This window comes from Pollachius pollachius, assembly GCF_949987615.1.
Source record: "Pollachius pollachius genome assembly, chromosome: 5".
NCBI lineage: Eukaryota > Metazoa > Chordata > Actinopteri > Gadiformes > Gadidae > Pollachius > Pollachius pollachius.
In genome coordinates, this window is record NC_136938.1 from 17494317 (window position 1) to 17510537 (window position 16221).

Sequence of the window (16221 nt, forward strand, 5' to 3'; positions counted from 1 at the left end):
ATTTTACTGGCCAAGTCAGTACTTGAATCTATAGCAAATGTTACGTCCGGTAAAACATACAAACTTTGTCCTACATCTAGAGTACACGTTATTTATTTTCAGGGGAGCTGGGACATTTCTTTCGTCTAGTTATGTCATTAGTTTGTGTTTGCTGGGAAAGATGAGAACGACGCAGGGAGACCTAAATGCACTTAGCACTCAAAGGTTCAGAATGCCTCTTTCTGGTTAGCACAGAAGCAATGAAAGGAGTCAAGACTTATAATCAGGGATGGATACGTGAACATTCCCCCGTTCCATGCTAGTCTGAGTGGGTTCTGGTGATGAGATATGGAGAGACACCTAGGTATCACCATAAATGATCCCACGAGCATCCTAATCTGAAATCCTCATTTAGTCCATCAAATAACGTTGTAAATATAAATGTTGTGGCAGCTGTGCAAACAGTTTGCCCCAAAGGGACTCAATAATGAAAAAAAATGCATCACAAAGTCGATTGGACAACTTTTATTTCCAATCAATTCAATCAGGAATGTATTATGCTAAAACACCACAAAGTACTATCTGGTTTAAGAGGGTCTCCTTAAGGATTGACATGGTTAGGGGAGATTCATGAGAGCAGTTGGACAGTAAGGTGAAATCTCTGGAACATAGAACACGGTCTGGATAAACCCGTGTAGTCAAACGGCCTGTGGGTGTGTCCTGTGGAGGCTCGAAGACTGTAGGCAGGGGCTTGGTTTCTGGGTTTGTCACCCTAATGTCTCAGCGGGTATGTTGTCTTGAAGCTCACAGAGCCCAAATGTCCCTAAAGGAGACTGTAATGAAGTCCTCCATGAATTGATTGCCGAAACAACGTCATCTAAAAATTGAGCGATTAATTATTCAGACCTACTTAAAAAATGGTTAAAAACTTTATTATTTTCTTCTTCATATAATTTTCCTTGTAGGTTTCTGGGCTTCCATATATTTGTTTTATATTTCATCTTTCGTTCTTGCGAAGGGACACACAAAAGACAGAAGAGACGAACCTTGTAGTTCACTCCTGACTTATTTTTCACCCAGAAAGCTGGCTGGTGGCTACCAGCCTGTGTCTGACTCATATCACCATCAGGTTATATCCTTGTTTAACTAACCAGTAGCTGAGTGGTTGCTTCTAAGCAGGAGTGCATATATCTTCCCGGTAACCCTAACCATATGTAATCCGGGATCCATGTTATAAACAGCAGTTCCTGCAACCACAACAAAAAATGTCGAGAAGTAAAATATATATATCTTAGACAATGCCAATTGCATATAGTAAATCATAAGTCATAAATGCTTTCATAGGACATTATTGAATCTATTGAAGTAAAAGTTGTGTGGAAGTTGTCTGTGGCGTGTGTTGACTCCAACCGCGACATGACATAATCCGTCTTATCAGCGCCAGACCAGCACACCTCACGCGGGCCGATTGCAGGTTGTTAGTTTAGTAGAAAGGTGAAAAGGTTAACAGTATACGGCTGTTTGAATAATTTATTTGCACAAAATAGATTATTACTAGGTTACCGCTGATAGTGTCTGTGCTGGGCAAAAGTCCCAGGAAAAGGGGTTGAATGAAAGGAGAGGGAACCCTGAACTTATTGATTATCAATAATGTCAACAGCCCACATGTCTGGAAAAAGCCTCTCTGAATCGGGAAATGTGTGTATTCATATAACGTCCCTTTTATTCGTATGTGTTCGTCCAAATGTTGTCCCATATCCCATAATATGCGCCTACCGTCACCACCACTGGTATTTTGTCGTATATGTTTGCCGTTAACGCCTGCGTGACGTACAACGCGTGACAGAACATCGTCGTTCAGAAGAAGTTAGGATATCAAACCCTGAAAGAGATGAGATTAGAGAGAGCAACCTTTTTCTCTTTTATTTCCTTTGTTTGACACGTCCTCTCCCCTTTCCTCCCGTCTTTCTTCCCCCACCGCGTGGGCGTGGACCAACAGGCTGTGCTGTACAACGACCGCTCGGTGCTGGAGAACCACCACGCGGCCTCCGCCTGGAGCCTCTACCTGTCCCAGCCCCGGTTCAACTTCCTGCTTAACCTGGACCACGTGGAATTCAAGCGCTTTCGCTTCCTCGTCATCGAGGCCATACTCGCCACGGACCTCAAGAAGCACTTTGACTTCCTGGCCGAGTTCAATGCCAAGGTATGAGCAGAGCAACGTTGACAAATGTCGGCTGTTTTGAATTTGATCGGGTTGCGTGTTCTGATGTTATAGGTTCAAATCCTGTGAACCATGTATTCAAATGTTGTCATCTTATTTGTTTCGGCTCTCCCTTTTACTTGGAATGTATTCAAAACAGGTGAATGATGTAAACAGTCCCGGTATCGACTGGACCAATGAGAACGACCGGTTGCTGGTGTGCCAGGTCTGCATTAAGCTTGCAGATATCAACGGACCGGCCAAAACCCGTGACTTGCACCTCAAATGGACAGAAGGCATCGTCAATGAGTTTTATGAGCAGGTAGGCCATGAATGCATAGGTAAAACACAGTCACGTAACACTGGACACGAGTACTCTGGTAGACTCCCCCTCTCGCCAAGGCAAACAGTTCTCTGTTTGATCGTCGGTGCGCAATCAATACAACTTGACCTGTCTGTGACAGTGTTTAATCAGCATGTCTGACTGACTTTTATTCGAGCTCTTTTGAACTTCCTCCACTACGTTTAACTGCCACTTCCTTTGGAATATGTTTTGTGGTACGAAAAATATTGCATTGCTTCCTGTGTAGCAGGATAATTGCATACCAGTGTACAGAGTCTGAGGTTAAGTAAAGTAAAAGAGTGTGACACATTTTGCTCTCAATCACTGAAAGATAATTCAAAGCCTCTACGTCTAAAGGAATTGCTTGCAAAATTAAATATGCCTCGTTTTTAAATGGGTCAAATCGTCCATCGCAAAACTTTAATTGGCCTTATAGCCAATTACCTACTGACGGTTACTTTACCATCAGTAGTGCAGCGGTCGCAGCTAAAGAAAAATTGTTCTATTTAAACAATTTTGTAACAGTTCCAGGTAAGTATCTGAGTTTTTTTCCCATTTAACCGCTCCTGTTGCTTATCGAAAATGCTGCTTTATCTTTGAAAATGTGCCATTGTAAGCAGGTGTTGTGTGCTCTCTTTAGGGGGATGAGGAGGCCAGCCTGGGATTACCCATCAGCCCCTTCATGGACCGCTCCTCGCCGCAGCTGGCCAAGCTGCAGGAGTCCTTCATAACTCACATTGTCGGACCACTGTGCAACTCCTACGATGCTGCAGGCCTCCTCCCTGGTTACTGGATCAACGAAGAGGAAGGGTCAGAAGATGAGGATGAAGAGGGGCCCGTAGACACAGATACCGACGAAGATGAGCTCGATGAGGAACTCTCGCCAAGTAAGATATACAACATGGCACTCAATTTTTGTGTAGGTAAGACAGGAGAGTTGCAGAGAGAAAGAGCAGGAGCGCGCAAGATTTAGGAACAAAATCCAGAAAGTGCCGGCCCCCAGTCTGCTCGCTCACTGCATACGTTTCTCCCCCATTGGGAAATGTTGCATTTACACACCATTGATGGAGCGATGCTTAGCCCTTGTGTGCACCTGTGATTGACAGGTATGATGGATTCCCTGAACCAAAACGGGAAGAAAGGCCCTGATCAGAAATGAGCCGTCTATTCTCTTAATTGTCTAACACAGCGGCAGTCAACCAGGACAGATATTCTCTCAGAGAATTTCACCCACGAAGAGCTGACGGATGGCTGAGGCATTTCAAACAAACAACACTTAAGATTGCCGCTGTCAAGTCTAACAGACAGCGTCTTTCATGCTGCTTATTTTCGATTCCAATCTTAATATGTTCTGTTGCAATTTCCTCCTCTGGGCAGCGCCCTTTATAAATCCTGTTGGGTTGTGGTGTTGATGAGGATGATGATGATGATGATGATGATGATGATGATGATATTAATGATGTGTTGCCTTCCAGAGAGAAGGAAGGGTCGGCGCAGGTTGTTCTGCAACATCATGCAGCATCTGACGGAGAACCACAAGGTGTGGAAGAAGACCATAGAGGAAGAGGACAGGAGCAAGGACCTGGGCAAGCAGCAGCAGCAGCAGCAGCAGCAGCAGCAAGAGCGCCTGCCCCCCTGCCTGCCCCCCTGCCTGCCCCCCAATCAGCCCCCCAGTCTGCCGCCCAGCCTCCCCTCCTCCCCTTCTGATGACATCCAGGTCATCCAGGAGGAGGAGGAGGGAGAGGAACGTCAATAGAGGGGGGACAAAGGACAGATGAAGAGTGAGAGAGGCAAACAAAGAGTTGCCCAAAAACGCTCTCTGCCTTTCACCTACCAAACTCAGCCACACGTATAAGATATATTGTACACACAAACACACAAGAATTACACTATCATTCACACACACATTAAACAGACACAGACACACAAACATAAACACTGATTATACTCTCTAACACACACACACACACACACACACATGACACACCCTTCACTGTGCTGACATGTTGATGAGTAAAACACGGCCTTACTACTGTGAGCGGACCCCTGCTGTGATGGCAGGAGCCCCCACTCCATGCACTTTCACCCCCTGGAGAGTCCAGGGCTCCCCGGGGGAAGAAAAGCACCAGAACTCTCAGAGATCGGTGCAAACAGAGAGACAGATCAGAGAGAGGAAGGATTCCTCGCTGAAATGCTGCCTTGAATGCAGAGCGCTTAAATCCGAACCCCCCTTAGGTACAAAAAAAAAAGAAACTCTCCGTCTAACAAAAACTTAAAGATATGTTAAGAAAAATCATGAAATAAGGAAGTGATTGACACGTGTACCAAAGTGAACAGTTTGAAACATGGGAAGAGCAGAGACGGAGAGCCTCCATGTCAGGTATATTTTAGACTTCTATATCAAATGTGCCTGTCTGAACATATACTGAGTCCTCATTGAGTCCACGTTGGCCAAAATCCTGGCCTTGTGTAGTTCTCTCCCCTTGCTGGTGACACGAAACACTGTATCAGAGTCAGTCACAAAGACTATATGAATTGTTGACTGACAAATAGCATTATATCTGCATCATTTTGGATGCTTTTACTCATGTGTACCACCTGCCTTTTGTGTTGGATTCTCTATTCCGTTGCCTCTTTTTTTTTTTGTCTGTGTGTGAATGTGTCGTTTTTGTGCATGCAATTAAGCAAGCATGTGTGTGTTTGTGTCTGTGTTTGTGAGAGTGTGTGTATGCGGGTGTGTCTGTCCTTGCACGCCTGGATGTGTGTGTCTGTGTGTGTGTGTGTGTGTGTGTGTGTGTGTGTGTGTGCGTGCGCGTGCGTCCGTGTATGTGTTTTCCTCTGGTGTTTTAACATGTTCCAGTCAGATTTGGAGTGCTATTTCAATGAAGGGATTCTATGTTTTTATTTTAACTACAAGTATTTTTTAAAGGTAACTCAGGATTCAAGCAAAGTTGAATAATTATTTTGCAAATATTATTGTCATGGGTGTTGAATACACTTTTAAATCAAAGAAAATTAAATCTGGATGACTGAAGTAGTTTTTAATCTTTTTATGAACAACTTGGAAACAGCTACAAATTCAAGCAATTGAACTGATCTGTGGCGGAGGAGCTAGTGTGCTGACTATCTGACACAAACTGTTTGCATCCATTCTAATGTCGCTGGCGGAACGCTTCTCTCAAGTGTCAGCAGGATGTACATTAGGGGATTTGCAGCAACGTTCCATGGTTCGGCAAACCATGTAACAGTATAACCATGAGGTTGGTCGTTGGTTTCACTGTTATTTGCACAGGTTCTGTTTTCTTTCACATTACTACCCCATCATTGAAATTTTAGTGAATCAGCTCACTGATATTTAGAAAAGCTTTTTCATTCTCTCACTCCTACTGTCTTTTGCCTAGTTTTTTTCTTTGGCTTTCTTTCTTTGTTTCTCTCAATCATGTTGTGTCTGTCCTGCCAACCCGTGACCCAGGCCAGTGTGTACAGAAGAGATCCAGAGATTCTCTTTCCATCTGGTTTGGTTTTTAGCTGTGTTGACTGTTTTTTTGTGATGTGTGATTAGACGGGTGTAAAAACCAACAAATCAAAAAATCCCAGCCACATTAGCTGTCCATTTTTATCCGTAAAAACTTTCGGCATTCCACTGAAATAAGAAATTGAATTACATACAGTAAGTTAAATCCTAGGCTGTACCGATAGCCCATTATTGTATCATCATTTTTTGAGTATGAAATATAAATCATTAAAGTAATATTCTAATGACAAAAATAGGTAGTGTGCACATTTTAATACCAAACAAGTATTTAGCCTCTGCACAAAAACAGAATGTGCATATAAATATGCTGTGTTTTTGAATTAATCACCTGATTGCATCTGTTTTGTACATGCAGCTGGTATACATGTATTGTACATTGAGTCCCTGTAATTACCTTTTTTCTTTTCCGCATTTTTATGTTCAATCTATTTCCGGGTCTTCAACTGTGGGTTATAATTTTTTTCTTTTGGTGTTCTATATTTCGGCTTTGTTTGAGCATCTCCCTTCGTTGTATCATAACCACTCTAGTCCTCGTTGTTTTTCTATCACTGTTGTCTTAGTATCAGTCCAGTCAACCAATTGTCAACTTGACCCCTTTTATTGGCTGGGGGACATAAACGACACATGTAGTCACATAACCATGAGGCCAGAGTCAGAGCTGGGGTGAACAGTGTGTGTGGCAGCAGCTTGGTGCACACTCTACGCAGATTAGCCCTCGTAGCCTCCAACCAGCCCATCTGTCACTAAACCTGGGATGTTTAAAGTTGACCATTTGTTGGCTCCTCACTGTGCCCACTGCACAATGTCCTCTGATTGGTTGTGCCATAAATTCATCTACCGATGGCTGTTCACCCTTATGTAGCATTCAGATGTGTGCATTTATTTAACGTAACAATTCACCCATATCAATGTTGTTGTCGCAGCAGGGGTGATTTTTGTTATTTATAGCTTGTCATAAACCACCATCCAAGTATCTGCAGTTCTCTCTTTTCTTTGTTTCAGAGTGCTTGTGTGTGTGTGTGTGTGTGTGTGTGTGTGTGTGTGTGTGTGTGTGTGTGCACGCACGCGCGTGCGTGTTTCCAATTCAAAGAATAGGCACCTATAGTTAAAGGAGCAATAAGCTATGATTAAACCAAATACATTTGATATATAAGATATGATAAGATACAATTACATCACACCAGACATGAATTTGGGATGCATAATAAAAACACATGCTCCATGCTATACTGTACATTGTGGACTTAGTGATTCACTTTTTCTGTTCTTAGTGAATTAGGTAATTTCCCTTCCAAGAACGGCAAAAGCAACAAGAACAGCATGGAGAACTTCTCATGGGTAAAATAAATCTGTTTGCAGATGTATTGTAATGGTTTCATAAGGAGCAACATGGTAAAAGTATGCATTGCTCTAATATACAATCTCGATTTCAGGTTGAAGTTTTATGACTTAAATTAAAATCTGTAAATAAAGAGTTTATTTTTGAAGTTCAAACATTCAAACAATATAAAATACATTTCAGCATCATGAACTTCACATACAAATGTGCTTTTTGAATAGGGGCCGTCCTCCATTTAGTAGAATGAAATGTTCCGCAAGCGTTTCCTGAAGGCCACCAATTCTCCAGTCTCATTCTAAGAGAGCATATTTCCACAGAACACAATCCCAAGAGTCAGGGTCACAGTTAGTTCAGATAACGTGGAACATGGCACGAATCCAGCCTGCCATACGCAATGCACAGAGTTTTCGTGGAAAGTTGGCTCGTCCCTTTTCTTACTACAGTTGGAACACATTTGTACACCGTATCCCATTTAGCTGGACCTGAGTAAGGCAAGACCATGACCTTTTTTCAGAGGTGGTTCTTTCATCAATCATTCACCAGAACTGTCACTGTCGCCAAAAGCACCTTGTTCATATTTCATTGAGCTAATCTCTGATCAGCAGACTTTTTTTTTTTACTTGAATTTACACATTGGTTTCCAGAATGTCCACAAGTTAAAAAAAAGTAAATCTTTCTTGTCCCTGCTGCTTCATTGTTGTGTGCAAACTACTGCCTACTGCCACTGGACAGACACCTTCACCTGTCCAATGTTAAGTGCCAAATGAGGTATCCCTTAATGCATGTAAAAAGCATTAATGCAGAATGAATACATCGGCATACATATGTCAATATTTCTCTGGAAAGGTAGAAGGTTCTATGTGTCTGAACCATGAAGTTTCTTTTCTGTGCACGACATTGGAGTGTAGACTTTAATGGGTTGACAAGCAGTGCTACTGCACACCTGTCTCTCTGTGTCCGGCGAGGACAGCCGCGTGGGCTGTCTGCGGACAGCACATATGGAGTAAGGCATGGGCTGCAGGGTCATGCCAAGTTTGGGAGTGAGGTTTGGCACGGTTCCTGGAGGGAACTGGAGATGAAACCTCTGGAGCATAGTGGTGAAGAAAAGAAACATTTCCATCCTGGCCAGTTGCTCACCCAGACATTGCCGTCTTCCTACAAAAATAAAGGACATACAATGTTTAAGGCAGAGGCCAGATTGAGCTGTACATGCAACGCAACAGCACTTGGAAGAAGCTACGTGTTGAAGATAACCTTGCATCGAGATATTTGTTAATACTGGCAACCAAAAACACTGCTCAATGTTAGGCCACACGTCATTTCTGCACAGAGATACATTCTCAAACCCATGCAATAAATAAAGTGTGAGAGTTGATATTTGAAGAAGGGAAGTCAACTAACCCAGGGAGAAGGGCAAGAAGGCTTCCCGTCGGACAAAGTTGCCGTTGCTGTCCAGGAACCTCTGCGGTGAGAATACCCCGGGATCGTTCCAGTATTTTTCATCAAAGTGCACCGAGTACAGGTTGGTGATCACCATGGTTCCTTTTGGGATTGTGTATCCGTTAACGTTCGCATCCTGGGAGGTGGCACGGAAAATACCCAGGGGTACAATGTTGCAGAAGCGCAGGACCTCGTGAAGAACCGCCTCCACATACGGCATTCTCTGCTTGTCCTCCAGGGATGGCACACTCCCGTTGACCAGGACGCTGTCAATCTCCTGATGGACCCTCTCTGTTCGACAGAAAACATCAAAAAATCTCAAAATACTCACAACTTGCTCATCTTGGTGTGAGCCCATTGCACTCCACGGCTGTACCACGTATTGATTCACCATCAACCTGCGAGGGCTTGATGCCTAGTGGGTGATGTGTGGCAGCGAGGAGGCCGCTTCTCGGTACTAACCTTGTATGTTGGGATAGAGGGCCATGTACAGCATGGCCCAGCGCAAGGTGTTGGTGGTGGTCTCGGTGCCCGCGATGATGAGCTCGCCCACCGAGTAGATGAGGTTCTCCCTGGAGTACGACGTGCCGGGGTCTTTGGTGCTCTGCTCCAGCTCATCCAGGTAGGCGTCCACATAGTGGCGCGGTGCCTGGGGCACCCGGCCCTGCGAGAAGTCCTCGATCACCTGCTGCAGGAACCGGTAGACCTCCGCCGCGTTGCGGAACAGCTTCTGGTGCTTCCCGAAGGGCACGTACTCGATCCAGGGGAAGGCGTTGTAGAGGAGGGCCCAGCCGCTCACGGCCAGCTCCACGTTCTCGCTGAAGATCTCGATCATGTGCTGGAAGTTGTGGTCGTCGTACGTGAAACGCCGGCCGAAGATGATGAGGTTGGTGATGTTGGACACGGCGTTGGTCACCAGGTGTTTGGGGTTGAAGGGTTTGCCCTTGTGCACGTCGATGGCGTCCACGAAGAACATGCACTCCTCCGAGATCCTCCTCTCGAACTGCCGCTGGCCGCTTCCAAAGTAGCGGAACGAGTTGCAGGCAAGCTTGCGATGTTCAATCCAGCCCCTGCCATATTTATGGTTGAGGAGTCCTTTGACGAAAATAGCAAAATTATAAAAATGCAAAAATAATTCATTCAAACTTTATTATATTCTCACTTTGAACACATTATATGTTTTTAGTATTATCATGCTTTATCAACTTACCACCCATTTTGGTCATTTTCTTGAATAAAGGCAAGGAGGGGCGGTCAGCAAAGACTTCACCCTGATGATAGAGGCATTCTCTGATGCAATCATATCCATTGAGCACCACTGTCAATATGCCTCCCAGATCCAGACTGAAGATCTGAAAAATAGATATACCGTTTTTATAGTTCTGTACAAAGTAGGCCTACTAACTTGTAGCCTTTTTAAGATAATAGTGAGTTTGAAGATGACATTATCTGATTATCATCACATTATAAGTAGGTTTCTAACGTTGGGTATTTAACAGCGTTAACAATGCATGCTTTAGACACAAAACATCACTTTTTTTGTATTGAGACAATTGGCGTGAGTTCAGTGTGTATGCGCGCGTGCGGCATATGCACGAACGTGCACGCCTTGCAGAGCCCTTTCTGCACGGAAAGTTAACAGTAACAATGTTGCGCTTGCGTAAGTGCGTGACGGTGAGCGATCATTAAATATCCGCCGACAGTGTCCAAGTACAACATAAAATACTGAATTATTATTCTACACATTTAATAAGAAAAAATCGGAACAAGTACCTGTCCATGAACTTCACTTTGTTTCTTGAGAAAGACGTGCGGCTCCGTGGCGAGAGAGTATATGTTGCCAATGACCGGGATGGGTGATGGGCCAGGGGGGAATCCGGGCGATCTCCTCTGCTTGACGAGCTGGCGAACCAGTAGGAGCATAAGAAATGCAATCACCAAACAGCTCGCAGCAAAGGACGCCTGTCTGCAAGACAGTGACCATAAAGCTCTGGAATCCAATTGAAGCATATTGTGTATATCCCCCTACCCCCTATACTTGTCCTCGCATTCTCTCCGGAAAGTGACTGAGGCATAAGTATCATCTTGCACGGTCTCGCTCCCCCCGCCTCTTATTCTAAGATTGGCCAGAAAGCCGCTCCACGAAATCCACTGTTGAACTTTGTTCTGCTTCTGGGTACTGGAGAGGTAACATTCGGTCTGGTTTGTTTGCCCACCCCCCATACATTTAAAAGTACACTTTTACAGTCGCATGTGCCATTATTCCACTAGGTCCTAGCTGAAAAATTGCCGAGCCATATATGTAGTCAATGCTGCTGATCGATAGTTATTTCAATAATGTTTCAAGAAATAGACTCCTCGAACTGATTTATTCTACAAATAAGGGAGCGTCGATCTTACTTCTATCGACACTAACAAAAACCCTCTCGCTTCTCACTGCACCCAGGCTGCCGAGCTAGGCTAGTACGAGTCCCACCGTTTCACAGCCAGTTGAGAGTGGACAGAACAATATTATTGAATTGTTTTTAATTCTGGAAGTCTCCTGCCTACTATCTGGGAAGGGCTCAATCTTACACATTGCAATTTTAATATTGGGCCTACACAGCACACTGAAGCAATGGAAAGATGATATCTCAGAAGGAAGTTGGCTGGAGTCGATGAGTGGAGATGGCAGACCGTCGCACTGACCCGGTTGCAACTCTTGTTAACGACAGATGGAGGGTCGCCGATTGATACAGGCCTATTTAATTAACTATAATATAGTAACTACATTTTACTATAGTAAAACGCAAGCACTTACCAAACAGTGAACGAGACCTGCCCTTCTATCTTTGTGAAACGTATGCATACATTAATGTGCGTGCACACACTCAGACAAATGCATAACACACAGACATGATGCATGATACAAAATAATACATTAAAAAAGACTCAATGCACCATTGCATTCATGCACGCATCCAAACACATAGCATGCGGTGTTAAGTGGGATATGCAGATGTTAAAAAAAAAGTGTGAACCCATGTTTTGTTTCAGATCAACTTTGACCCACTAAGCCCCTGAGCTGCTGGAAGGTTAGGCCAAGCCATGCATCCAGAGGTTGAAGGTTAGGGCATGCACAGCATTCCATGCTTGTTTAGCTGTGCCAAAAATTCCTCTTAAGCTCCTGTGCTTGAAAATAAAATTGCTCTCCTGCTGAAAAAAATACAATTTGTATGAATATATACTCAAACATACATATACAGACAGACACACCCATGCATACTTTATATATCAATTGAACATAAACAAACACAAAACACAAACCACAAACGCAATGCATATTTAACCAATCTATATTTCTTAATTGGTTGGAAGTTGTAACTTTGTTTTGATTGGTTTACAAAAGAAAGCACTTTGATTGGCCAAAAGCCCAAGCACCCACTCATTCATAAACCCATGGAGGTATATATACAACACTCTCTGCTGATACTATACAACATATTTCAAAGGGACTATCAGTTAAATAAATCATATATATCTATTCGACACAAATATAAATCAGGGTAAGTGAGTATTTTATTTGACTGTGAATATTATTTTTTGTCGACCTTTTGCTATTTTTATGTTATTTAATAGGACGTTCTTTTAATTTTGGTGGAATATGTTTGCAGCAGAGCACAGCCTATTCTGCTAATGAAAAACGAGTAACAGTATATATATATATATATATATATATATATATATATATATATATATATATATAATATCTCTCACATGCAACCCCACAGCTATAGTCGGAGATGCCTGCTTTGATCGATGGCTACTAAGTGTAGTAGTACTAGTACTATGCCAGTGTATTGGAAGCTTTTTTAGAATGTCAGGGACATGAGCCTGAATGTTATGTTTGCAGTGTCTTTGGTTGTGGTATTTTGATTCAGAGGGACGATGATTGTGCTGAAGCTGTCTGCTGTCCTGCTTGCGTATGCCCTGGTCAGCATCCAGAAGCCCAGCCTGCATGCTGCACCGTCCAGGTCACACTCTTTTAGGGATACGCATAAAACTGTAGAGCCTTTTCACCGATGTGTCCTTTCCTGAGGATGCCTCTCTGAAACGGCTCTAATCATCATACAGCACACCATTATCAAGCACAAAAACACATTTTCAACACAATCTGGCAACCACACAAATCTGGAAACCAGTCGTCTTAATTGTGGAGGATAAAAAATTAGAATATAATGTATTTTAAAAGGTATACAACATGAATATTGTAAAACTACGTGTAATATTAAAATACAATGTAAGAAATATCTATATTGTATATAAAAATATGCCTTTAACGTCTTTTAATCCTGGCTTCTCCTTCAAGATACATGTCAAAATTGATCTATAGAGATGGAACCGATTCATGACAGTCTGATCATTTTAATTGTGCCACTCCAGAGCCGCTTCAGGGACAGAGTCGGACCGAGTGTCACTAGTCAGGCATAGCGCCCAGAAGCTCCTTGACGCTCTCTTCCAGGAATTCATGCATACCACCTCAGCTGAGCAACCGCCAAACGTGGCTAAAGGAAATAGGTACGACAAGCAACATGACACAGTTCACTTATTTTATATATATATATATATTTATAAATATATGTTATGGGGGGATGAATGTGCACTTCTATATTATAAATATGAAGAATGAGTATTACTAACGTTTTCTTTTTTATGCTTTCATTTTATTTTATCATTCCATCTGAATAATCATCAAGTCAGGGGTCGGGAATTTGAGTTGGCAGGCCGATTCAAATGGAATTACTTGTAATCGGTCTTCGAGGAGCCAAAAAATAGTTTAAATAATTATCATTACATATCATTATATACCTCATCATACCTTTTTGGTGCATATATATAATCAATAGTCATTGGCCAAACCAGACCTTCAGAGAGTTCAAGAGACCTCTCTGAAGGTCTCAACAGGGTCACAAGGGCAGTTAGTTAGTTATAATTTGTAAGATAAGTCAAATAATTTGGCAACATTTATTTCCATTCAAACATTGAATGAACATTGCAATGGCTATGCACATTGTTTGCAAAACAAAAAAGAAAGTCCACCATAAAAGGTATGTGTTAAGTTGTTGACACACTATATGATCCTTTTGTTTCACTGAAGGATGTGAAAGACAGTTTCAGTTTGTCCACCTTAAAGGAAAAATTTTCAACCTGGAGCCTATTTTCCAATAATTTTGGTTCTCACAGGCTAATGCGGCCAAAAAAGAGTTTCTTTAACTTTCGCTTATTCAGTTTGTTATTGTGTCCAACCAATTGTGTCATGTGACACAATATGACAACTTTTTCACACAAGGTGCAATCATCGCAATATGTTGAAACAAATCATATTAAATATATGTTTATGTATGAAGTAAATGTCAACATGGTCCTTCTCTAAAGCAGTGTGACAGCAGAGAAACGGGCGTGCAACACAGCCACATGCGTGACCCACAGGCTAGCTGACTATCTGAGTCGCTCAGGGGGAACGGGTAATAGAAACTTTGTCCCCACCAACGTTGGAGCCCAGGCCTTCGGCAGACGGAAACGACACAGCCCCTTATGAATTCTGGAGGGCTAACACTATAGGCTATATGGTATGACCTACCTACACCATTTTAAATACAGGATATGTGAAATTACGGAAAATACCATGGTTTATTGTTGTTAAGGTCTGGCATAGTTGATATCAACGTTTTTTAAATGTTTGTTCTAAAGAGGATTCAACAAGCTAAGCTGCTGCATACGTGACGTCATTGTTCTTCATAAAATACATGCACATTTTTGCTATAAGTTTGACCTTTTTCCTATTTTTCCCCTGTTTTTTGTAGTACATAATGGACACTTAAAGGAGCAACAAGGTGTCGCTCTGAAAAATAGTTATTCGGAAACTCCTGGGATGTCTTGTGCACAGCTTTATGATACATTATATTATAACAACACTTTTACATCTACCTTGTAACTGAACAGCACATAGAGTATATCATGACTAGAACAATGTAATCATCACTGAGCTTGAGAAAACAAAGATAAATGTATTTACTAATAATTTTGTCGTTTCATAAGCCCTGTGTTAGCCCAATGAACGCATATTGGGACTAGTTGTGTATATATTTCACTCTTCATACAATAACAAACGTGTATGTATGAGTATGTCCTCACCTTGATGGAGAAATGTGTTTACTATGTGAGCATGAGAAAAAGAATATTGCAATTATTGCGTATAGAAAATATAATAAATTGTATTTTATCGACCCATGTGTTCAACTGTAAAAAGATGGGACAAGATCACTTCACAGACGAGTAAAAAACAACATTTAAATCAATGTTAAAAATAAAAATAAGTTCTGAAACATAAGGGCTGTTTTTTGTTGAGACCTCACCACACTTACTCTAATGGCAATTTTGTATTTAGGATAACTAGAAAATACATTTTTAAAAGATCATAGGACATTCAATTTTACATTGTTAATATGCCAAGAAATTAAGCAGCAATATTTTCAACTTCAGCAGTAGAAAGTGGCCTGAAACTATGCTCATGTTTCTCATCGATAAAACATGTGCTATACGATAAGCAATGAGAACCCTCTGATGCTCCTATCGAATTATTTTGTGTGCTTACATGTCTGTGTAAAAACAAACAATGTAACTCTCACCTTTATGAACCAATCCCAGGGGATTCACATTAACTGTTTGTTTTATGTCTTAATAGCACCCCTGGGTGCTTTCAAAGCCGACCTAATCTCTTGGGCCAGTGTGTAGCAGACCTTGAATGTTATGCCTGTTAGTCCTTACTAATTAATGCTCAAGTTCTCTCACTTCTCCTATCCACTCATCCAGCTTGACAAGTCAGTATACAAACACACAATGTGCTTCAGTCCCTGGCACCCTGGTCCCAAGGTTGTAATATTGCCATGCCTGTCTTTTTTTGACAGTTATACCTAAATTATTTAGTTTTTTTTTAAACTTTTTTCTCTCCATCCATCTCTCAATCCATGTTTCTTGGGACACAATGAGACAATACTGTGTGTATGAGTACAAACTAGTTTTCCAGAATTCCGGGAATTGTGATAACTTCCATCACACATTTTGGCCTCTGCTGCTAGTTAGTCATCTTACATATATAACTTGGATATTGCCACACCTAGCTTTATCATATAGCCCAAGTTGTGTTAATAAAATGGGATTAAAATGTTGATGTGGTGCCAATACTATGTCTTCCCATTTTTGTACAGCTTTCAATGCTATCCCCTTGGATGAACCACACCTATTGTTGGTTGTGTTTTTGTATATTTGCTTGAAATTTGTCCGTTCTGATTTTATGAAAAAAACAACATGAAAACAAGGTCAATATCTATTAATAATTGTGCCTC

At 41.9% G+C, this 16221-nt stretch overlaps 3 protein-coding genes across 3 annotated transcripts in view; 2 read left to right on the top strand and 1 right to left on the bottom strand.

Moving 5' to 3' along the window:
- Nucleotides 1-5520, top strand: part of pde3b (phosphodiesterase 3B) — a 36623-nt gene extending 31103 nt beyond the window's left edge. The window contains exons 13-16 of the mRNA XM_079736644.1: nt 1979-2182; nt 2340-2501; nt 3163-3409; nt 3998-5520. Of these exons, the coding sequence (XP_079592770.1) occupies nt 1979-2182; nt 2340-2501; nt 3163-3409; nt 3998-4278 (894 nt within the window). The 3' untranslated portion in view covers nt 4279-5520. The remainder of the gene's footprint in view (nt 1-1978; nt 2183-2339; nt 2502-3162; nt 3410-3997) is intronic.
- Nucleotides 5521-8252: 2732 nt separating this feature from the next.
- cyp2r1 (cytochrome P450, family 2, subfamily R, polypeptide 1) lies at nt 8253-10846 on the bottom strand (the record flags this gene model as incomplete). The annotated part of the gene is made up of 5 exons (XM_079736663.1): nt 8253-8551; nt 8798-9127; nt 9299-9931; nt 10047-10188; nt 10610-10846. The coding sequence occupies 5 exons, from the start codon at nt 10844-10846 to the stop codon at nt 8253-8255; spliced, it is 1641 nt and encodes a 546-aa protein (XP_079592789.1).
- A 1917-nt stretch (nt 10847-12763) lies between these two features.
- On the top strand, nt 12764-14414 carry calca (calcitonin/calcitonin-related polypeptide, alpha; the record flags this gene model as incomplete). Its single annotated transcript, XM_079736673.1, has 3 exons — nt 12764-12849; nt 13259-13393; nt 14252-14414. The coding sequence occupies 3 exons, from the start codon at nt 12764-12766 to the stop codon at nt 14412-14414; spliced, it is 384 nt and encodes a 127-aa protein (XP_079592799.1).
- Between the last annotated feature and the right edge of the window lie 1807 nt (nt 14415-16221).